The sequence below is a fragment of the Leucopleurus acutus genome, assembly GCF_964270905.1.
Source record: "Leucopleurus acutus genome assembly, chromosome: 4".
NCBI classification, from domain to species: domain Eukaryota; kingdom Metazoa; phylum Chordata; class Mammalia; order Artiodactyla; family Delphinidae; genus Leucopleurus; species Leucopleurus acutus.
This window is the reverse complement of record NC_139146.1, coordinates 51,616,401-51,641,691: the sequence shown is the minus strand read 5'-3', so window position 1 is coordinate 51,641,691 and position 25,291 is coordinate 51,616,401. Positions and strand designations below refer to the sequence as shown.

The window sequence follows — 25,291 nt, the reverse complement described above, 5'->3', positions numbered from 1 at the left end:
GTTAATATCTAAGTTAAAATGTGTGACTCCTTTTTTCTTTTTTAAACAACGCTGAGCATTTATTTTATTTTATTTTATTTTTGGCCTCGCCATGTGGCTTGTGGGATCTTAGATCTCCGACCAGATTGAACCCGGGCCTTCGGCAGTGAAAGTGCCAAGTCCTAACCACTGGACTGCCAAGGAATTCCCAACACTGAGCATTTCAATTATGACCTAGTTACTTCATAGTAGATGAAAATATAAATGAAACCTAGGAATTCTACTCTTCATTAACTCTGGTGTGGTACTAAAAGATTATGAATTGTTTCAGTTGCCGGAAAAACTCTTGATTTTTAAATTTCATTTGATTTTCTTATTGTTTCACCTTCTGAAGTGAACATCAATATTCGTTTAAGAAGGAGGGGCCAGGAAATCTTTATATGTCTAAGAAAAGATGCCTACTCTTTTTTCTGTTTCTGCAAGTGGTGATAACATATGCATCCTTAAGGATTTCTATACACTTTTTTTAATGACAAAAGAGAAAGACTTATTACATATAACAGTATGTTTACTTATAGCTTCATTCAGTATGACAGATGTGGGCGTTAACTTTTTGAATATAAAAAGAATCAGTACATTTTAGTGATCTAAGATTTCATCATTCTGGCATGCTGAGAATTGATCTTATAAAATATCCTAAAAATTTAAGAATGACTATTAAAGTTTTTTTAGTTCAGAATATAAAATATACTGTGTTGACAAGGATAAAAATGTTTGTGGTCTTAAGGAGACTCATTAATAATTCATAAACCTGGTAAGAATTTCCCTCTTTTTAAAATCTTTACCTAACAAAAGCTGGAGTTAGTCATCTACTACGTACTTTAGAAATGAAAAAGCTACTCTGGGTCTCACTGTGGGATCAGACTATCCAACCCTCACCTTAGAGAAAACTGAAGCCGCTTATGTGGCCTTTGAAGTTGAAGTATCATTTCCTCCTGTCTCCACTTGGCTACTCTGTTGGCCCTTGGCTCTTTGGTGCATCATTAGAGTTTCTATGTTTTGACTGTGGCTGGAGGAGGTCAGTGCAAATGGGTTTTGTTCAGCTGCAGACTCACTTGGGCAGATTTTCGTTTCAACACTTTTAAAGTGCTTACTAGGAGAATAAAATACAATTTTAGGTCGAACAGTTGCCAACTTAATATTTATTTGTAGGTTTATTAAATTCTCACATACACGTGCACATGAGATTTTGTACTTGTAAAATATATGTATTTTTATTTTTTACTACTGGGTATACACTATTTTTCAGAGTAGGATCAAGAATACAGTTTTTAGATGCTGTATTCTTTTAATTCAGTTAAGGGAATTGTTAATTTTAAGTTTATAATATTTAAAGGAAGTACATTTTTAAACTGCCTCTTCCTAAGTCTGGCACATACTAAAAGTCTGGCACGTTTTTCTTGCTGTTAGGAAAGCAGTGGTGAAGAAGATAGAAAGTCCCCGCTTTCAAGGAGTTTTTCCATTCTAATAGGTAGTCATAGGCAATATTTATTTAAGCAAATTAAAGAGAAATTTCAGACTGTGATAAGTATAGTGAAGGAACCAAAATAGGTAAAGGTGTTGGAGGGAGATTGGGAGTTGGGGGTGGGCAGAGTCGGAGAGCTACTTTAACAGGGAAGTAAGAAAGAAAGGTCTCCTTACATTGTGACAAAAGGGACCACTCTTGGAATCATCTGGGAGAAGAGCTTTCCAAGTCCAGGGGAAACAGGCACAAAGGTTCTGACATGTTCAGGGATTGGAAAGGAGGCTGATGTGGCTAGCATATAGTGAGTGGAGGGAATGACTGTCACTGAGTTGGGTGTGTTGGCTGGGGTGTATCACGTGGATGAAGAGTTTGATTTTTTTAACACTTACAGGAGGAAGTCATTGGGAGGGACATGATCTGATTCATGTTTTTGAGAGACCACTGTGGCCTCTGTCTGGAGGGGTGGGAAAGTAGGCAGAGAAGTCATTTAGAATCTATTGCTGTGGTCCAGGGGAGAGGTTAATGGCTGCTTGGACTAGAGTGGTAGCCCTGGAGGATTTGTGATAGATATGTGATAGCCCCAGAGCAGGAAATGTGCTGGTTCTTTACCTTTAAATCCTGTGGTTTCTGATAATTCTGGCAGCTTTAAATCTTTCTATATTGTGGCAAAGGAAAAGAATTGCTCCTAGGGCATATGAAGGAGTTAATTTACAGCATAGACTGTATACCAATCAGGGTTGTTTTATTAAATCTAGCAAGTTGCAGTGAGTATTTATTTGATTTTCTTTAAATGTAACATTTTGTTGTTGCAGGAAATGTTTTCATATTTGTCCAACCAACTAAAGAAGCTGTCAGAAGCCTACAATGAAAGAGTGTTGCATACACCTCACAATCCCATATCTTTAGGTAATTTTTTTTCTTAAAAAAAAAATTGTACTTCTGAACCATCCCCAGTGGGAAGCTGGTGTTTCTAGAAAGAGTATGAATTCTTTCTGGTTACAGTGATGTTTCTAATTTCATTACAGTGCTAATTTGTAAATTTTAAAAGTTTAGTCAGCCTTTATAAATGCTGTAATGTATTTCTTTTTTTTTTAACATCTTTATTGGAGTATAATTGCTTTACAGTGGTGTGTTAGTTTCTGCTTTATAGCAAAGTGAACAGTTATACATATACATATGTTCCCATATCTCTTCCCTCTTGCGTCTCCCTCCCTCCCACCCTCCCTATCCCACCCCTCTAGGTGGTCCAAAAGCACCGACCTGATCTCCCTGTGATATGTGGCTGCTTCCCACTAGCTATCTACCTTATATTTGGTAGTATTTAAAAGTCCATGCCACTCTCTCACTTCAGCCCAGCTTACCCTTCCCCCTCCCCATATCCTCAAGTCCATTCTCTAGTAGATCTGTGTCTTTATTCCTGTCTTACCCCTAGGTTCTTCATGACGTTTTTTTTCCCTTAAATTCCATATATATGTGTTAGCATACGGTATTTGTCTTTCTCTTTCTGACTTACTTCACTCTGTATGACAGACTCTAGGTCTATCCACCTCATTACAAATAGCTCAATTTCGTTTCTTTTTATGGATGAATAATATTCCATTGTATATATGTGCCACATCTTCTTTATCCATTCATCCGATGATGGACACTTAGGTTGTTTCCATCTCCAGGCTATTGTAAATAGAGCTGCAATGAACATTTTGGTACATGACTCTTTTTGAATTATGGTTTTCTCAGGGTATATGCCCAGTAGTGGGATTGCTGGGTCATATTGTAGTTCTATTTGTAGTTTTTTAAGGAACCTCCATACTGTTCTCCATAGTGGCTGTACCAATTCACATTCCCACCAGCAGTGCGAGAGTGTTCCCTTTTCTCCACACCCTCTCCAGCATTTATTGCTTCTAGATTTTTTGATGATGGCCATTCTGACTGGTGTGAGATGATATTGTAGTTTTGATTTACATTTCTCTAATGATGACTGATGTTGAGCATTCTTTCATGGGTTTGTTGGCAGTCTGTATATCTTCTTTGGAGAAATGTCTATTTAGGTCTTCTGCCCATTTTTGTATAAGTACCGCACGCTAACCGATTGTGCCATTGGAGCTCCAAGGTCTTCTGCCCATTTTTGGATTGGGTTGTTTGTTTTTTTGTTATTGAGCTGCATGAGCTGCTTATAAATTTTGGAGATTAATCCTTTGTCAGTTGCTTCATTTGCAAATATTTTCTCCCATTCTGAGGGTTGTCTTTTGGTCTTGTTTATGGTTTCCTTTGCTGTGCAAAAGCTTTGAAGTTTCATTAGGTCCCATTTGTTTACTTTTGTTTTTATTTCCATTTCTCTAGGAGGTGGGTCAGAAAGGATCTTGCTGTGATTTATGTCATAGAGTGTTCTGCCTATGTTTTCCTCTAAGAGTTTGATAGTTTCTGGCCTTACATTTAGGTCTTTAATCCATTTTGAGCTTATTTTTGTGTATGGGGTTAGGGAGTGATCTAATCTCATACTTTTACACGTACCTGTCCAGTTTTCCCAGCACCACTTATTGAAGAGGCTGTCCTTTCTCCACTGTACATTCCTGCCTCCTTTATCAAAGATAAGGTGATGATATGCTGTAATGTACTTCTAATATAAAACCTATACGCTGAAAGAATTCAAATCTATGTTAAGTGTTATACTGAATATATGGAAAATAATACTTTTAACTCTTGCTTCTCACCAAAATAACTTGGTCACTGATAAGGACTCTATATAAATATTTTAAAATTTCTACCAGTTAACAAAACACCATAACATTAAAGGTATTCTTATAATTTTTAATGCTGTTATTATTTATTTTCTTGAGTATGCCTGTGTTAGAGAAATCTGTATTTATGATCATTTCATTTTGTCATGTAGTACAAGAACTACTAAACAGGATAAAAATGTTGACTTTTATGCATTTAACTAACATTTACACTTCATGATTACCCCTTTTAATTTGTGAATATATATAGTATAATATGGTTCATATTTCATGTATATCTGAGGAAAGTAAGGAAATAATAATTTGTAATTGAAGCCTTTTTCAGGAATGGGCTTCCTTGGAAAACCATTTGGCCACTGATAGATAATAAAATCACCCCAATCAGTCCTTTGTTGGTTTATAATCTATGTAGATATTATAGAAGGTGATACGGTATGATTTGAATCCCAGTTCTGCCATGTACTAGCCTCTAACTTCCTTTTCCCTGTCTATAAGTAGAGATAATGATCCCTCACATACAAAGTTGTTAAAAATGTTTCAGATTATATTTGTAAAGTATCTAGTATAGTAAGTCATATTATCCGTGTCATTGTTCCATTTATTTAATTGGAAAATTCACTTTTTGGAAGGGTGATATGGAAATTCTCTTCTGATTCTGAGCATGTTTATGTTAACATATTTTTATCTGATATGGAAACAAATCCTTACTATAATTTATTAAATGCATTAAAGTGAAATGGTGCCATGTGACAATGAATAAAAAGTGATATCTCCATGAAATAAGACAGTCACAAAAAGACAAATGCTGTATGATTCCACCGATATGAGGTACTTAGAGTACTCAAAATCATAGACAGAAAGTGTAATGCTGGTTGCCAGGGGGAGGGGAAAATGGGGAATTATTGTTTAATAGGTATAGAGTGTCAGTTTTATACGATAAAGTTATGGGGATGGATGGTGATGATCGTTGTGTAACGAGATTGAATGTATTTAATACCACTGAACTGTATCCCTAAAAATTGGGTAAGATGGTAAATTTTATGTTACATGTTTATTAGCACAATAAAAAAAGTGATGTCTCTGTGATTGTTTGTTTCTTAAGTGGTTTTGTGCTGGTGAACCAAGGCTCACTGGAATACTTTTTTCTTTTTCAGCTATGACGCTTAAAACACTAGATAAACACTGTGACAAAGCTGTCACTCGGCTTGGCTCCATGCTTTTTACCAGACAGGTTTCTGGAGCCAGGTAAGTATGTTTAAAAGAGGATTAGATTTATTTCACTTTTCAAAATTAACTCTAATAAAGCACCTTTCTTTAACAATAAGTCCCCCAAGTATGTGCTGAACTGCACCTGAGAATTCATCGTGGAGGAAAAGAATGATGAGGTAGAGAATCTGCAAGGCTGTCACACAGTCAGTCACCTGTGGAACGTGAAATAGTCACAGGAAAGATATGAATCTTGTTTGCTTTAATAGACATATAAAAACAAAGTTCATTACCCCTCTGTACAAATTTTTGTCTTTATTTTCCTTTGTTAGATTATCTTCAGTGGTGTCACCTTATAGTGTTAGAAATAAGTTGTCTTCATTACTAAGTTTAAGTGAAAATGTTTTTAAGGAAAAGTCCATTTCCCAAACTGAAAACGCTATGCAATTCTTGTCTAAGTACTGCCTTTGAAAAATCTACTTTTTGCTTTTATATGTACATAGCTTAAGATGAATTTCATTTTTCATTTTATGTTTGATGAGGTCAGAGAAAAATGACTTGAGAAGTACCTTGCTCTAAGTACTCTTCTGTACGTGCTCCTGCTAAAGAATTTCTCTCTGACTACCAGAGGTTAGAGATTTCACATCAAAGAACAACTTTTTAAAAGGAAAAACATCTTAGATTAATTCACCTTTTACCTTGATGAGCTATATCTATATGCAGCATAGTTTTGACACTTCTAAAATGGTTTTCTTGGCCTTGCTTTTTAGTGTTGCCACTATTTGTCTTTATGTTTAGGTTGATCTTAATTGAGTTCTTAGAAAAAAAAAGAGTACTGTTAGAAATCTGCTTATATCAAGTATGACAGTGAAATCAAGCTTTAAAAATGCATGTACCATTGCTGAATTTAATGATTGCTGACCATCAACCCCCTGTAAGCAGTTATGTAATTTCTGCTGGATCCTGGCTTTAAAACCCTCCATTGCATAATGTGATCAGATAGATGTAGTTCTAGTCTATTGATTACTTGAGGCGATACACGGCAGTTAATCAAAGTGGTTTGATTTACAAACTTAAATATTCCATTAAAGTGTGTATATGTGAAATCAGATTCTGGTATTTGATACAAAAACAGAAATAACTTTCTTTTTACCTTTTTGAAGATGTAAAGGTGTTTTTGATTCCTAGAGCTTGTAGCTCTTTAATAGAAGATAAGTAAATGATAAGCATCAGGTAGTACTTCCTATGTGAAGTGCACTGTATAATTTTATTTTAAGGCTGCAGTCTGTTTTCATAGGCTACGATTTATGGCTGTTATTAAACTTCTTACTAAGTATGTGTAAGGCTTAGTAACACAGCTTTCTTTTGTTTATGGGTGATACTCTGTTAACATCACCAGACATACTAAATTGGTAAATCTTTTCCCTTTCAGGGTTGTGCCTCTTGGGTCTGTGCAGACTGTGAGTGGCTACACTTTCAGAGGCTTTATGTCACATACAAATAATTACCCTTGTGCTTACCTCAATGCCGCATCAGCCATCGGTATGAAGACACAGGATGTGGACTTGTTCATAAATAGACTTGACAAGTGTTTAAAGACAGTAAGAAAAGAACAAAGTAAAGAGAGTGATGTATCTGGAGTTGACAATTATGATAAAACTGAAGATGTGGTTATAGAAGAAATGGCTTTAAAACCAGATAATGTACTTCTTGGCACATGCCAGGATTCTTCCTGATGACATGTGAAGGGTTTCTTTGTGATAATTTTAAAAAAGTGATGAGGCTACAGTATAAGCTAGCAGTTTAAAGACAAGACTTGAGATTTTTGAATTGAGAATTTCATGGAGAATATTTGGTCAAGGAATAGAACATGGTCTGAGCTAGCCATTGACGATTGTTACATTTGTTGTTCTTAGACTGCCTCAATCATTATCCTTAACAGGTTATAATGTACAATTAGCGTTTTTCTAATTGTTAAATATTTGCCAAATAAACATTATGATTCAGATAATTCTTACTAATATAATGATAGTAAAATTACACATTACTCTAATTCTCTTTGAAATGTGTAGACTGCTTTCTTCTGACCATTCTCTATCATTCACAAATTACTTATGTTTCTGACCACACAGAATTTAGAAAGATTGCTAATGCTACTAATTAGTAGATGTTTGTTGATATGTGTAAGTCACAGAATGCCTGTAAAATGGACATTTCCCAGGAAAGCAGAGTCAAGGTCAAGGTGTAAGCTTTAATTTTTGCTCAACAGAAATGGATCTCAACTGGGGATGATTGGCTTCTTATATCTAAGTAACATCTGGAGATATTTTTGGGGTTTTTTTGTTTGGTTATTTTTTTTCGGCCATGCCACACGGCTGGTGGGATCTTAGTTCCTTGACCAGGGACAGAACCTTCGCCCTCAGCAGTGAAAGCGTGGAGTCCTAACCATTGGACCACCAGGGAATTCTCTGGGGATCTTTTTTTTTTTTTTGCGGTACGCGGGCCTCTCACTGTTGTGGCCTCTCCTGTTGTGGAGCACAGGCTCCGGACGCGCAGGCTCAGCGGCCATGGCTCACGGGCCCAGCCGCTCCGCGGCATGTGGAATCCTCCTGGACCAGGGCACGAACCCGTGTCCCCTGCATCGGCAGGCGGACTCTCAACCACTGCGCCACCAGGGAAGCCCCTGGGGATCTTTTTTGATTGTCAAACCTAGTAGGATGCTATTGACATCTAGTGAGGGGAGGCCAGGGGTGCTGTTCAACATCCTACAATGGACAAGACAACTTCTCAAAACAAAGATTTATCCAGCCCAAAATGTTAGTAGTGCTGAGGTTGTTAAAAACTTCTCTAAAGTAAAAGAACTCCTCAGTAAAGAGAAGTTTTCCATAGCAACTTGAATTATTCAGTAGTACTTCAAAGAAGGTAGCTCTATAAATGTTACCAACTAAACAGCATATAGATTTTTTTTTGTTAACATCTCTATTGGAGTATAATTGCTTTACAGTGTTGTGTTAGTTTCTGCTGTATCACAAAGTGAATCAGCTATACATATACATATACCCCCATATCCCCTCCCTCTTGCGTCTCCCTCCCACCCTCCCTACCCTACCCCTCTAGGTGGTCACAAAGCACCGTGCTGATCTCCCTGTGCTATGCAGCTGCTTCCCACTAGCTATCTATTTTACATTTGGTAGTAATATGTCAGTGCTACTCTCTCACTTCGTCCCAGCTTACCCTTCCCCCTCCCCATGTCTTCAAGTCCATTCTCTACATCTGCATCTTTATTCCTATCCTGACCCTAGGTTCTTCAGAACCATTTTTTATTTTAGATTCCATATATATGTGTTAGCATACAGTATTTGTTTTTCTCTTTCGGACTTACTTCACTCTGTATGACAGACTCTAGGTCCATCCACCTCACTACAGATAGTTCAATTTCGTTTCTTTTTATGGTTGAGTAATATTCCATTGTATATATGTGCCACATCTTTATCCATTCATCTGTCAGTGGACACTTAGGTTGCTTCCACAGCATATAGATTCTTAAGTGAAAACCGAGGTTACCATTTCTAAATATGTAATTACAAATTGTTAATATGGCATGTGTGCATTTTTCCATTTGGGAAAGTGAAAACTTTATTCCATTGTTTTGCTTCAAGGAGTCTGTATATTTGGTTGGTTTGTTCAGGTGTTTTGCACAGCTGTCATTAAGAGTGGTTAACATGGGGGTTCTGAACATATTTTTGCTGGAGAGGTGAAAATGATGGAGTATGAAGAACAGGTGTATTCCCTTTTCATTGCCCATATGCTTACTTTCTGAGTCTGAAATTCCAGATGTACTGGCTGTAACTATTACGTTTGTTGTTAATTTTAAGAAATAGACTGATATCTCATAGCCTAAGGAGTTAGTGAAGCCTCTGAATGCACCAAAATGTCAAAGCTGTATTTCTCAAGACTTGCTCTGTGGAGCATTTATTCCTAAGAGACGCTCATGGGTATGAAAGGTTCCACGGACAAATAAGTTGGGGACTTTGCAAACCTGCCTATTGGCATATTAAAGTTTCTAAGAATTCCTTCTATTCCAGTTTGAATGTATCCTTATCTAAAGATGGAACCCTTTTTTTAATTAAATAGTTACCGACATCCCATTGAACGAACTTTTGAAAACACTACAGTAGAGAATGCCACGTAGCTTTCTGGATGGTGTTTTTCTCTATTGTTTTGGCATTGTAAACTATGTTAAATGTGAGCTCAGACAGCTGCCACTCCCACGGGTAAGTTAGAATATTTTGGACACTGGCTTGACAACCTTGGAAGTCAACTGTGTTGAGATAAAGTACTTAATTACAAATATTGTAAAGATTACTTTAAAAGTATTGTATCTTTGGGGTTCAGATATTTGAAGTGTCTGGGTTCTTTAAATAGCTATAATAACTTCTTTCAAAGGGGTAAATCCTGGATTAAAAAATTGTATACTTTTTTAATGTGAATTTGAGACTGAATTGTAGAACTAATAAGCTGAAGAGTTGCTATAGACCCTCTCGAATCTGTGAAAAGGAATGAAGTGATGTTGCAGATGTAGATGCTGGCAGTGCAGCGTACCGTCCACGTAAGCCAAGATTGTTTTCTAGAACGAGTGATCTATATTGTGGGATCATCATTTAGTTTAAAAAAGGCCAGAGCCGAGAGACCAGCAAATGTTTTCTCATCTGCAGTGTATCAGCAGTTCTTGGGCTTCAGCTGCTGAATAGATAATAATTCTAATTGAAGATAAATTACATGAACCCACATGTGAGTGATAGATATGTTATAACATTTCATTCCTGGTGCATAAAAATCAGCTGCAGTTTTTATTATTAGTCCTTTCTTTTCAGAGGTTTTGGAATTCCAGCTCTATTCCTGCTGGTTTCAATTTGACCTTGAGGTCGGAGAAGTCACAAGAATTTTTGAAGGGATGTTGTAGGTTCTGCATATTGAGGCTTTCCTTTGCCACCACCCCAGTGTCCTTTGACTTGCTGTCTCTCATCTCCACATATAAGTATAAAAAAGCATACAGTTATTTATTTTAGCCTGCTAGTAATGATTGGTAATCCTCATAATTGGCCTCAGTTATTCTCATACTGGGGCAGAGGGGCAACGGATGATATCTTTTCCAGTCAGTGACTAAGATGTCCTTTTCTGTCTTTATGATCCGACTGCCCTTATTAAGACTATCAGGTAGAATTTTGGAGTTTGGTTTTTAAAGTCATTGGGCTGTGGTAGTCTGCCCCGAAAAGAAAATTGAATAACATGAAATATTCTTTAGGTCACCGAACGTATTACTAATTATACACACAGCAGGGAAAGGTATTTTAAATCCAATTCTCAATTTGGCTCCTAAGTTCTCTGCTGACAAATTCTCCCTCTGTGTGATACTAGCCTTAGGAACTCTGTGTTCAACTATAAATCTTTTTATTTAGCTTTTTGCATTAGTTGACAGGGTGTCCGAATATGAACTGTTGAATACAGTTATGTTCAGCCAATAGGCACTTGATATGCAGAATGATAACTTTTAAGTTTTTTCTAATATTTTGCCATAGCACATACCTCTATTGTGGTTCTGTTTCTCTAACCACTATAATAACTGTAATTGAGGTCTGAGCTATGGGATGTGCTTTTATTTTTAGACTATATGGCTATGATAACGTTTTAGGAAAATTAAAATTAAAACAAATAATTTTTTTAACCAGCAATGTTACTTTAATATTGAATTAGTAGCTCATCATGAGTTAAATTCTTGTGTTCTTTCATAGAGGAAAATAGCCAACAATTGACGACAATGACACACCCTGATGAGTCTCATTGATAATACACTCAGAGAAATTTTTTTGAATACATCCACATTTGGTGCATATGAAAGTTGGGTTTTCTTTCCCACTGTCTAAGATGTACTAATTTCTGCCAAGCCCTTAAATGGTTTTGTTATGTTTTGCATTCAGGAGGCTGACCTTATTTTGTAACTGAATTTGTGTACACAGAAGTTTGATCATTTCAGAAGTTTGATACCTTCTGAATAATCTGATAAAAACAATTGAATATGCTGTTAACGTATAACATCAAGAAATCCAGTGAACAGTTTTTTTCCTTGTCTGTCAAATTGTGTTGATTATTTGTCTCTTGTGGCTACTCAGTGTACAGGTCTAAGACTTACCCACTGCTTCCTTTTGTGCCTTCCTTTTTACTTGCATGCTCTTTGTTGGCCATTATGGTAACATACTCATGTAAGATGATGAGTTCAAGGCTAATGAATATATCGTTATAATTTTCCACCTAATGTTCTACAGTTCAATCTAAGACCTTAAGCAAAATCTGGAAATGTTTATATGGTCTTGTTTTTATCAAGTGGTATCAACTTGAACTTTTAGAGAAATGTGAGGAAAGGCTATGTTCTTCATATTTATACATATAAATGTTTAATTGTGGGGGATTTTAGCTGTTAGAATTGAAGCTGGTGTCAGCCTGCTAACCTGTATGTTACACTAAAAGAAAAAGATGCTTCCCAAAATACTTTTGGTGTAGACTATGTATAAATAAAACTAAATTGTATAATTTATTACATGAAATAAAATTTTAATAGATCATTGATAGTGCATTATATTATTTTACCTAATCACTGCTCCAGATACAATTTGAAAGTACAGATAACTAACATTAAATTACTTGCCCATTTTTTGATTCAGTCAACAGTATCGACTTGCCCAGAAATCAGCAAGAAAAGGCATACTTTATAATGAGAATCATGAGTCACGGGGGTGGAGGCTAGATTATTTAAAAAAGAAAAAAAAACAGCAACCATTTCCCAAAGGATCTATTGACTATAGAAAGTTGGAGGCTTAGAAGTATTGAATCTTTTCTAAAGGAAACACCTTAATTAAAAATAAAATAGTGTCACTTCCTTCTTCAGCAAATTTCATTTTTAAATTGTACTATCTGAATTTTACATGTAGTTCTCATTTGATTTGGAATTAGATCTCTGCACTGGTACTTGCTGACCATGTGAGTTCACACATTTAACCTCTCTGAACCTCAGTCTCGTCATGTGAAATGGGTACAATCCTATAGGATTGAGAGTTAAATGAGATAACAAGTAAAGTGATTAACTCAGTGCCTAAAACATAGCACTTTGCCATTAATAACTGCTATGGTGGTCTGCATAAAGCTATAATGTACCGATTTGTACTAGATTTAAATTAAATTTCAAAAATTAAAATTTCTTCATTAGTTTATTAGTAGAATGTTTTTTGAGAGGGAGTCATCAATGAATTTTGCTCATCTCCAGTGGAAATTAAAAAGTATGTACTTGATTTTAGATGACGATCTTTTTTTTCTTTTTCCAGAATTTTTCTACTTTTATTTTTATGAGTTTCTTTTTGTTTTGTGTTTACACCTGAGTTGTTTTTTTGTTTGTTCGTTTGTTTGTTTTCACGGTACGCAGGCCTCTCACTGTTGTGGCCTCTCCCGTTGCGGAGCACCGGCTCCGGATGCACAGGCTCAGCGGCCATGGCTCACGGGCCCAGCCGCTCCGCGGCATGTGGGATCTTCCCGGACCGGGGCACGAACCCATATCCCCTGCATCGGCAGGCGGACTCTCAACCACTGCACCACCAGGTAAGCCCCCTGAGTATTCTTTTTAAGAAACATATTTAAAGTGCATTAACTATTTTATGTACCTGAAATTTCAGACCACAACCCAGCAAAAATGTACAGAGAAAGTCCATTCATTGTGACTTCCACATCAATTGTATTATCTGACCAAAGTTTTTGGTATAGTCAGCAGACCTGCAAGCATAGCAGTTTATTATATTTAGCCCTATTCTTAAATGACTTTATAGTAGAATGCCTGATCGTGGCTCCCAAGCTTACATCTTTGTAAACTGAAGAAGAATCTGAAAAAGAATATATTATATAAAACTGAATCACTTTGTTGTATACCTGAAAGTAACACAACATTGTAAATCAACTATACTTCAATTTAAAAAACTGTAGCTGTGTTTATTGGCCTGATCTTGATTAAATCCTGTTAGGTCAGATGGAAAAAAAGAAAATTGAGACTGGAACTGTTTTCAGAGTTCTTGGTTCGAGTGGCTGTTTTCCTTGTGGGCCCTTCCCTCCCTCCTCTCCCCTTTGCTCCCGTCTTATTTGCCACTGTTGGATTCATTTCTTTGTCTTAAGTCTTTCTTTCTCCTGTTAAAGTATAGATACATCAGGAAATAGATAACTGCTATTTATCCTTATCAGTTAGTGACATCTTAGTTTGTATGCGTTTATCAGATGTTTCCCTAAGAGTGGGTTATTAAAGAAAACGTATTATAGAAAATTTCAAACATATACAAAAGTAGAGCAAACCATATAATGAGGCCCAGTATTCATCACTCATCTTTGGCACTTGTCAAGTCCAATTTCGTGTCCCCTCTACCACCCTCTTATTTGAAAGCAAATCTCAGGCATTTCAAGGTGTAGCTCACATTTCAACATGGATCTCCTAAGTAAAGGACTCATTTTTTAAAAAGTCACAATACTATTATCACCCCCCCAAATTAACATAATATCTTGATATCATCAAATATGCTATCATTGTTCATTTCTCTAATTACCGTTTTTTTTTTTTTGTTACATTTGAGTCATGATCCAAATAAGATCCCCTAAGGGTAGATTTTAGTGGAAAAGGGAGAAGAGGTGAGAAACAGATGGCTTGAGGAACCAGAGAAAATTAGACAAGTGCAGAGAGAAGAAGGCTTGAGATGGTGTTTTTCTAACGACTTTCCCATGGATTAATAATACTGGATTTATGAAGGATGTACTCCAGATGGGCTCCTAAAGATCTTCCAGGCTGCTGGAGAAATTCCCATTTGACCTGCTCCAGGTTTCACTGGTTATCATAAGAAATGGACTTCAGTCCATAGTCGTGTATAACAATTCAATTTCAATGCTAACTTCCTTTACATAAGGCTGCGAATTAGAACCCCAAATTAGATTAAGCCTATAAGGCAGTGGGGGTAATCATTCTAGATATATAGAGGGAACCCTTATTCTAAATAAATGTGTAGAAGGCTAGTTGAGTCATTGTGTTGGGCTCCAGCCAGCCAGGTTTAATGAGCAGTGGAAGGTTGAGTGCCATCTCAAAACCAGTTTTCAGAGGAGAAGGGAGGCAGACAGGGCCCCCCTCTGGGATGGATCAGAGGAGCTGAGTGTGATGCTCAATGAGAATGTCTGATGTATCTCATGGACCACTTTAGAGAGACAGGAACTTTTAGGAAGTACTTGGGGCTTTTGACCAGATAAAAAGCTGAGAGAGTGTTTTTTCCACATTCCCCCCTCCAAAAAATATGTTCATAGGCAGTAAATTGGTCCTTTACACCATAAAGGCAGAAAGTACTTTTAGCTAGAAAGTTGTCCAAAAACAAAAACAAAAAGAGACCAGAACAAAAAACAAAAGCAAAACCTCTCCTTGAAGAAGTTAACCTGGAAATGAAATTCCCCCTTTTAAGCTTTCCCCAGTAAGAACACAGGTTCTGAGAATGGCTGACTACCCAAAGTCACACAGCTAATTAAGGTCAGAACTGAGGCAGGAGCCACCTACCGGCCTATGACAGGGCAGGGGCAGGTCTGAAGGAGGTGAAGAAACCCTTTGCAAGATAAAAAGTTGATCCAGAAAACATTGTCACAGCTTTTGGGTAAACTTTCTTTTTTTTCCCTTGTGAAATGCATCAGTTTCTCTTCGTGCCTTCCATTTCCCATGCCTGCTCTCACCATGTTCAATTTATGCCCTATTTGTCATCACCTGGTGACTCAAACCTTCTGGGGTGGAGGTGGTGGCAGGTGGGAGATAGGAGCCTTTTGCACAGTGACCCCTGCTAAGTTTTCTTGAAAGCCAGTAAAAATACTCATTAGTTTTAATCTACTAATTATAAGCAAATGGACATTTTAACCTTAGGAAATTCAGCATTTTTGTTTGCATTTATGATCATTGTCTATTTTCCATTTATTCCCATCTATTTGCAGCAAGTGCATTTTGGGGCCAACTTGGTTTATGCTGTTCCCCAGGAAACAAAAAGAAAATCCACAACCAACCAAACTGCTTGTATAGCCATTCCCATGGAGCCCAGTGCTTCCTAGGCATGAAATTGACTGACACACAAAGGCAGCAGGTGCGGGGCCACATGCCACTTGCCGCTTTTTTTTTTAGTGTGTGTTTATAATCAGTAAATGGCTGTGGATGTTTAAATGGTTCCCTAATACGATGGAGAGCGGATGCCATTATAACTTGAACTTGTATTGCCACGCAGATGGTAGAAATAAACATCCAATTCTGCACACAGTTTTGTTTGCCTCTTACTTTGAAAAGATCGGCTGAGCATCAGGCATCCTCGGTGCCAGCAGGGACTCTTGGGCGGGTCGGGGTATAGGCGAGCAGGGCTGCCGTCGGGTTCCAGATTGGCTTTTGTGTTGAGAGCCCCGAGGACAGCAGGTTTCCTGTAAGTGGCTGAGGGGGTTCATTGCAGCAGTGGACCCCACCCCTGAACTACCAGGCGGCAGCTCCAAATATCCCTTCCTACTCGAGACGGGCCTCACACCTTTAATCTTCTCTATTAGACAAAATTGTTTCTACCTCAGGAACTCTCGCTGTACCTTCCTCGCCACCTTTCACTTGCTTAGACACTTTGGAAAATGGAGTTGGTTCAGTACTGTGGTGATGGTACCAGCTTTAATTTCACCCTCCTAGCTTCCCCTGCTGGTCCCTCAAATTGCCTCCTTCCTGGGGGTCATCGATCTACGTACTATATTTTCCTCCCTCGGCACGTTGGAGGACCTTAGTAAATATCTGTTGGTCCAGTGATCAACTGACTTGTTCACACTACAGAAAAAAACAGTAGGGTTTAACGGCAGCCTATTCCAGAAATATTTAAACAAGTGTTTTAAAGAGTTCGGAATAAAGATAGAAATGAATCTCTGTGATCTTTTGCAAATCAGTGAACAGAAAGAACAGGGCGGATGTGGGGATAGGGAAGTCTTCCTAGCACCTTGAGATTCCCCGGGGAGGAAGCCCACTCCTTGGGAAGTGGGTCAAACTTGGGAAGGCTAGGTAAGCCACTTCTCTGGGGCAGAGACACCGGCCAAATAGGAATACGGATGCTTGAGGGATGATTCCTCTCTGCAGGGCCAAAGAAACTGCTAGATGAGCGAGGGGCACAGGGTTTACACCAAAGGCCATTTCTAGCAGGTTTGGTCTGTTTCATTAACGAATCATGCAAAAGCAAAGCAGAACTCCCCCTCCCCCAAACTGGCTTATTTCCCTCATGCCAACCTCCTTTCTTCCCATCAAATAATTTAGTAATCCTGCCCATTTCTATAGAGTGCTTTCCGGATTACAAAATGCTTTCACGTACACTATTTTGTTTTCATCTGCTGTCAGTCTCTGGAGCTGGGCAGGGCGTAATGATGATGTGGATTTTGCATTTAAGCCCCAGAGACGTTTGGTGATTTAGATGGCTTGTCTGGCCTCATTCCAAGGGGTAGGAGGGTCTAGAAACCCTGGCACTCAGGGCTCTGATGCTGGCCTTGGAGCTTTCTTGGAAACTTTGGAACAAGGATTAAGATCCTGTGCTTTGGAAGAGGGATAGGCAAACTTGTCCTGTAAAGAGCCAGGTAGTAAATATTTTAGGCTTCGTGAGCCACACGGCCTCTGTTGCAACTACTCAAAATCTGCGGCAGACAATATGTAAATGAATGGGCATGGCTGTGTTCCATTAACACTTTATTTATGGACACTGAAATTTGAATTTCATATAATTTTAAGAGTTGTGAAATATTCGCCTTTTGATTTTTTTTCCAATCATTAAAAGTGTGAAAACTATTCTTAGCTCATGGGCCACACAAAAATAGGAGGCTGGTTCGGTTTTGCTCATGGGCCACGGTGGGCTGACCCTCTTTTAGAGCTGGTTCTGCCATTTATTAAGCATGTAATTTCGGGCAGATTACCTAGGTAAGCCTCAGAGCTCTCAATGACAAGATTGGAAGAGTCATAATGATTTCCACCTGCAGGGACTAGAGGATGAAATGCAATAATTGTAAAGTGTTTAGCAAATCACTTATACAGTTAGCTCTCAGTGGATGGGAGGTGTCATAATTTGATGATGCTACATTCTAGGGAACCATTTGTCCTCCCAAAATATACTGATAGGGGATTCTACTCTCTCTCAAACAACCTCAGCCTTTTCCACACCTGGTCCTAATGAAAATTTGTGTATTAAAGGGAAATCCAGATATGTCCACAGGACAGAAATACTTTTTTTTTTTTTAAGCCAAAGATAAACCTTTAAAAAATAATAACTCGTGGTGACAAGAAAGGCCCAAACGAAATGAAACCAGGCTGCATGTTTGGCCTGCTGACAAAATCAGGATAAGGAGCTTCTGCTTTCCGGCCTTAGTTTCTTCATCTGTAAAATAGGGATAATAACCATGGTCTCTACCTCATAGGATGGAGGAGAAGATGAAACAGGATAATAGGTGTCAAGGGCATAGCGTGGTGCTTAGCCCGGGGTCAGCACTCCTCCAGGGCAGGTGGACTTCACGTTCTGTGTCTCACTGGCGCTCCCCTCCAAGCTCAAGTTCTGAAGAGACCGATGTTGATGCTGATGGTGGTGGTGAGGTGGGGAGGGAATTGCCTATTAGCTGAATATGCACCTTTTATTCCTGAGCATTAAAGAAACTGAGATCTTTGGCAACCCTTTGCTCCAGGCACCTAGAGGATTCAGCCCCAGGACTAGGGTCATGGTTCTGCGGGGCCCCGGCATCGCCACGGGAGGCTGGGAGGGCAGCAGGAAGAAGACGCCTGTGAGCACAGAAAGCAGCTGAGGAGCTGAATCCAGGAAAAAATGCCGAGTCTGTCCGCTCAGCATGTGCCAACCTGGCCTAGATTTGCCCAGATCTGGCTCTCTGCTCTCCCTCTTCAGAAGCAGAAGCTTGTGACTTGGCACCTGCTTCTGGAAGCCTCCATAGACAGACCTTCTCAGATGATGCTACACCCTTGAGGCAGGAAGGATAGGTCTGGAGGCGAGAGCAGGGCTCTCGAGACCCAAGAGGCCGAGTAGGGTGTCTGTCCTCTTGGGCCTGAGCTTCCCTGCTCGTCAGTGGGAATCCCGGCCCGCACCCAGAGGACTCCTGACATTTGCACTGACCATGCTGCAAGGTGACCTTCTGCATCCTGCAGTGGTGGATGGTGAGGACCATTGGTAACCAAGCAGATGAAGTCCTGGGAGGTACAAATGAGGAAGGTCAGCCCTGTCCTTGGCTGTCCCTTCAGACAGCTTCATTGCCGGCCAGTCATGCCTTCTAGCCCAGGGGCTGCACTGGCAGTGATTTGGGGCCTGCATAGGGGAAGGCGGGTGGTGCTGCAGACTGAAGAGGAGCTGCTTTTGCCTGGCCCATCCATCTCTCCAGAGCCAGCCTCCCACCTTCCCACTCCCACTCAGTCAGTCTTATATAGGCAGCGCTGGCAAAAATTACAGGTCAACTGGCGATTCAGTTCAGTGGGACTCCCCATGGCACAGTCAGAAGGGGCAGAGGCCCTTTCTGGACCGTTTATCTGTCTGAGATTTACTGAGCCCTGCTAGTTTCTTCTCAGTATTCCCACCTCTTCTCTAGAACCCTGACTTTAACTGGGAATAAGGGCACCTTTCCAATGGATTAAATTTCCCAGCTTGCCTTAGAGTTCAGTGTAGCCACCTAGTAAGGTCAGGCAAATGAAATGTAAGCTGAATTATTGTGTGGGACTGCTGGAAAGTTTCCTTAAGGAAGGAGTAATACACATGTCTGTGCTTTCTTGTTCTGAACGCAGAATTCAGACGTGATAGCTGGAGCTCAAGCAACCGTCTTTGACCATGAAGTAGACACACCAAGCCTAATGGAGTAGCTAAGTAGAAGGAGTTGGAGCCTCTGATGATGACAGTGCCACGAAACTTTCCCTACGTTGCACACCTGCAGACATTTTTCATGAGAGGTAGATAAACTTCTACCTTTTAAAACTCTTATTATCATGAGTTCCTTTGTTACATGCAGCTAAACTGATACAAGACCCTGCTGGGTGCCAGATACTCTTTAAAATGATGGTGACACAGCAGTGAGGATGGTACATGTGGTAACCTGCCCTGTATACTCCCGTTCTAGTGGAGAGAGAACCACAAATGATGAAACACAATAATTCCAGGAAATAATCAGTGCTATGAAGTACAGAAAACAAGGTAATATTGAGTGAAACATGATTCTAAGCCTGTCACATGTATTAGCCAAATTAATTTTCATGCCAATTCTATGAGGTAGGGGCTATTAATATTCCCATTGTACAGTGGCCTGTGTAAGGACCACAGCCAGTGAGTGGACGAAGCAGCATGTGAATCCCAGCACTTAGCCTCCAGAGCCGACACCATTTAACAGTGGGCCCTGCTGCCTGCTGAGAGGCTAAAGAGAGAAAGCCACTCAGCTGGCATTGGGCCCTCTTATTCCCGTCCAATGGTCTTTATATCAATACTGTTTTCAGCATGGTGGTCCTGGGGTGTGAGACTTCTTAAGAACCAGCATCCTTAGAGTACCATCTGGAAGCTGCATGACCTTTCTGACCTGAGTCACGCTGTCTCTCTTCCATTGCATATTATTGGTTACAGGTGAGTCACAAATACTGGCCCAAATTTAGACCTCTACCTTTCTATATAGGAGTGTCATAGAATCTGTGGACATGTTTAAAATCACCACACATATCAGTAAGGCATGCACTCAGTAATGGCCACTCTGGTTGGGGAAGCCCCTGGGAAGAAAGGAGAGCACAGTTGTGATGACTGGAACTCAAGCAGCCATCTTGGGCCATGAAGACTCCACAGAGAGACACCAGGAGCCAAGAGCACAGCACAGACAATTGGGACTGTGTGCAGTCAGTCTTTCCAGACCTAACCTAACATGGCTAGGTTCTGGAATCTGGGATGCTGAGGAGGCCTCTGTGCTGCCCCAGGCATCAATTCCAGTGATCAGTGCTGGCTGAATTCCCCTCATTCTCCTGAGGGCCCTGTGAACTGCCAACCATTGCACCACCTGACTTGGGAATAACAGGGGCTGTGTCCAATTTAGATGTGCCCAGGCGCAGGGGAGTGTCTGTACCAGGGCAGGGCCAGATAAGCAAGACCATTTATAGATGAGCTGGTGGGAGCATCAGTGGACTGTTTTGAATCATTGACATCTTGGAAGTGGTGGTTTTGAAATCAAACTGTCTTTGCAGGAATCAGCCTCAAATCCAGGACAACCTTCCAAGATAAGTCCCTGGAGAGTCCCCAAAGCTGTGGAATTGCCTGAGGTTTGGGGAATATGGACCAGGGCAGGAGAAGCTTGAGATCCTGCTCCAAAACTCTTCCAAGTCCTCCCACCCCATCACCTCCACCCCCTCATATCACCTCGGAGACAGTGAGCCACTGGCCCCAAGAAGTGTCACTAGATGGTTCACGGAATAGCAAACATAGGAATGAATATATATTATCATATATTATATCATATATTACACATTATATATATGTATTATATATATTATCATATATTATAAAAATATATTATCATATGTTATCTGGCTTAATCTTCACTGCAACCCTGCAAGAGACCATCATTATCCCCCTTCTACAGAGGGGGTTACTGATATTCAGAAAGAAGTAAGTCACATGCCTAAGGTCACAAAGCAAGCAGCAAGGACAGGATGGAAAGTCAAACCTGCCTGGTTTTGAGTCTTATTTTTCTTCCTCTGCCTTATTCTAACCCTCACACGTTGATGAGACAGAGGGAAAATCAGGCTTGGACGAGCTTGAGATCCTTAAGTGACAGTGGGTATAGCTCTGCAGCTGCCTTGAGTTATTCAAGAGTAAGCTTGGCCTGGTCAAGGACACGTCCTACAGGAGGGGAGAATTCTCCTTGCTCAGCAGGTCCCAGGTGTTGCCCTGGAGGCCCCACGGATCTGGTTCCACCCAGACACTGCCCAGACCATCTGCAGCTTGGGACAGCAGGGCTCTGGGCAGCTGGGGAGATGCCTGTAGAACTATTCCCAGAAAAGGAGCACAAAGGAAAATGTGGCTTATTAGTGGGGAAAAGGTGGAAAGGAGTCTGGAGCTAAAGGAAGGATTTGAGTTTCAACGAGAAGACTTCTCTCCCTGCCTCTCATTCTCCAACTGGCTTTGAGAACAAAGCAACATCTTTTCATATGTTGAACAAATGGTTTGTCCCCACTAGTTCTTGGGAACCCGCACCCCAAACTCACCCTGGCTCTGACCTTAGAACACAACGGCTGGGGAAAGGCTCTCTGTCTGAGTATTTCCCTTCCTAGAAATGAGACTGGTGAGCAGAGATTTGCGTCTCAGCTTGGCTTTGCTCCGTCACAGAGCCACACTCCGTTAACATTACCTTCAACCCCAAAACCTTGGAAAACCTAAAGCTGAAAAAAATCTGACATGAACTATGTGGGGCTCTTCTTAATCTTCCTTTATCCCACTTTGTGTGACTAGTCATCTATTTTTGCTGCAGAAATGCAGTGTGTTTTTGTACAGGATGCTGCCCCAATACGACTATGCCCCATCGTACCTTTCTTAAGACCCCCCAGAATCCCAAATATGGAAAACCTCTGGTTGCAGGAGTTTCTGGTAAGAAACTGTGGAGCCGCCTGAGAAAAATGAGAACACCCTTCTCATCCTTCTCTCCTATATCTGTCCTCCTCCCTCCTCTCTCCCCACTTAAAAAAATCCTGCTTTTAAGGGGACTCTGTTTCTTCTTTTCCTTGCCTTCCTACCTTTGTGTCTTCTTAGCTGTTTGGCTCTCTGTGCTCACAGGTGCCCATCCATCCACCTGACAGAAATGCATTGTGGGCCAAGCCCGCAGTTGATGGTACAGATACAATGGTACAGATACCACATGGGCGGGGTCCTGCTTCAGTCCGGAAGTGAGGACAGGGGAAGGATAAGGAACAACTCACCTGGACTGGGGTGGGGGCAGGATGGAGCCTGGTAAACCGCTTTATTCCCTCCCAGCTTCACAATCCTTCCACCCAAAAGCACCAAAAGTAAAGGTACTTATAGCACGATAGTCTCTCAACCCCATCCCCTGGCCATCCTCTCTTCTGTAGACCACCGTCAGGGGATCCGTGAAGGCTTCTTGAGAGAGGGACACCTAAGTGGGGAGTCGGAGGCTTTCGTTAGCTGGGATGGCCACGTTTCCTCTCTATTATTTGATACCCAGCGTATTCACTGCCTAGGGCTACTGTAACAAAGTACCACACACTGGGTGGCTTAAACAACAGAAATTTTTTGTCTTGCAATTCTGGAAGCTGGAAGTCCCAGATCAAAGTGTCAGCTGGGTTGGTTCCTTCTGAGGGCTTTGAGGAAGACTGTTCCATGCCCCTCTTCCAGCCTCTGGTGGTCTGCTGGCAGCGTTTTGCATCCCTTGGCTTCTGTTGCATCACCCTGATCGCTGCATTCATCATCATGCCTCCTTACAGCATTCTTCCTGTGTGTCTGTGTCCAAATTGTCTCTTCGTATAAGCACGCCAGTCACAATCTATTAGGGCCCACACTACTCCAGTGTGACTTCATCTTAACTAGTTACATCTGAAATGACCCCGTTTCCAGATAAAGTCACATTCTGAGATACTGGAGGTTAGGACTTCAACATATGAACTGATACAATTCAACCCATAACACCAAGTCTTTCCTTGTGGATGATGCTTCCAGGGAAGAGATTTCCGTCTCTACCATCGTCTTAGTCTGGGCTTATGACTCCTGAAAAGACTGATGGGGAATGAATCAGGAGGCAGGAAAGGAGCCTGACTGGCTTTCCTGGTGAAGGATGGAGAAGGGCAGCAGCCTTGTTTGTGATGAGCTGAGATGGGCAAAGCAGGGATGGGGCTTTGGCCAGGAGGACCTCAAAAGAGGCAGGGAAACTAGGGGGCTGGTGGGAGGAAGGCTAAGTTTCCATAAAGTCAGGACCAAACAGTGGTGCTAGAGTGACCTAAATGGGCTTTAAAAACAACTACTCATCTGATGCAAAAAATATTAATAGAAAACTGAAAATAATCTCCCATATTCCATAATGTTACAAAGGGTCTTTAAAGTTAAGTTCAGAAAAAGTGACAAAGAATGGACAGATCAGTGTAGCACTGTGGTTCAGGACATGGGTTTGAATGCCAGCTCTGCCACTTAGCTGTGTGACCTTGGAGAAATTACTCACCCTTTCTGGGCTTCTGTTTTCTCATCCGCACAAGGTGGTTAATAGCTACTTCATTGAGTTGTTCCAAGAATCACTGTGAGTCTGTGAGTAAAGCCCTTGGAACAATGTTGAACACACAGTATGTTCTTCAGTAAATGTAGCTGTTAATATATAGAATGTTAGTGTATGTGGGAGCCCTGAACAGACCATGACCATACTTAGTTTACTTCTAGCTTCTTCGGAAAGGCTGACCTTTAAACAACTGTTCAGGAAAGGAGTGAAAGGATCCTTACAAGCAGGAGGACAGAGAGAGTATATTGAGCTACTTAAAATTAGTGCCATTCCCAAGGCTCAATTAAATTGCACCCCATGACACTAAACAACTTGCTGACATGGCCATAAAACTGATAGGGGAGAGAGCCAGGGATGAGGAGAGTTTTTCTAGTTCTTTTTTAAGGAAAAAAGGGTGAATTGTAGCAACTCCAGACTAGTGTGACAACCATCACTTATAAAATTATTAGACAGTTTGAGCATGCTTATAGAAGAAAAGAGTGATCACTGAGTACTATTATGGGTTCCCTATGCTAAACCACTTCAAATCTTTTAAGGATGGATTAATATGGATTTGGGAAATGCTAAATCCCTGGTGGACCTTGATCTTGTGCAATATTTATCAAAGGCATCCATGATAGCTTTTTGGACAAGAAGGTGGAATGTGTTCTGGCTATATAGCCCAAACAGGTTGATTCATCTTTGATAAAAGCCAAAGAATGCTGATTAATAACCAGTTTGAGAGGAAAGTCTTAAAAGCTGAGTCCTGGGCCCAACATCCTTCTGTTGTCTTTTAGAAATAGATACCATTCTCCCCAGCACTATTCCTATTATTCTGATTTTTTCCCTCTGAATATAGTTTTAAGGTTTTTTGTGTGTTTGTAGAAGCACATTATGAGACTAACAACAAACTTGGGATAGTTTTGTATTTGCATTTTTTTCTTAAATTCTCCCCCCCATAATGAAATGTTTCATCCAGATTCAAAAGTTCGATAATCATTTCATGTAATACCAAAGTCCCTGCAGTGTCTTGCTGTTGAAGAAGGAATGAATCTAGTTGGTCAGTTAGCATTCTTTTCTGCTTTTGTTCCTTCAAAATAATTTTTTTTTTTTTGCTTAATACCAACTATGTGCTAGAAATGAGAGAATCACAGGATCATAAAATCAGAAGGAAACTGGAGATTTTTTTAGAGCAAGTGCAAAAGGCATTTTCCTCATAATATAGGAGTTGCAGAAGCATTTTAATGCAAGCCCGTGCTATACAGCCATCCTCAAAAGGTTTGCAAGCTTCCTTACCCTTTGTGCTGGGGTTTTACTTTTGAAATAAAAGCTGATCTCATGGGAGAGGCCATAAATGCAAAATTGCAGTCCAGGCATCTTTTTTTTTTTTTTTTTTTAAAGCAAGAAGAATGTTCAGAAAGGAAGTCCTAAATGATTACATTTGGCCAACCCTGGAAAAGAAGCAAACAAGCCCCTACCTCCCCCTTGCCCGCCCCGCCCAACAACTCATAAACCAAACAGCCCCTAGACA

The 25,291-nt window shown here is 40.3% G+C and overlaps 1 protein-coding gene across 1 annotated transcript in view; it reads left to right on the top strand.

Moving 5' to 3' along the window:
• The window catches only part of SEPSECS (Sep (O-phosphoserine) tRNA:Sec (selenocysteine) tRNA synthase), a 36,325-nt gene extending 27,777 nt beyond the window's left edge, over nt 1-8,548 (top strand). Inside the window, exons 9-11 of the mRNA XM_082838649.1 lie at nt 2,317-2,410; nt 5,397-5,487; nt 6,881-8,548. Coding sequence (XP_082694775.1) covers nt 2,317-2,410; nt 5,397-5,487; nt 6,881-7,184 — 489 coding nt within the window. The 3' untranslated portion in view covers nt 7,185-8,548. The remainder of the gene's footprint in view (nt 1-2,316; nt 2,411-5,396; nt 5,488-6,880) is intronic.
• The last annotated feature ends 16,743 nt before the right edge of the window (nt 8,549-25,291 follow it).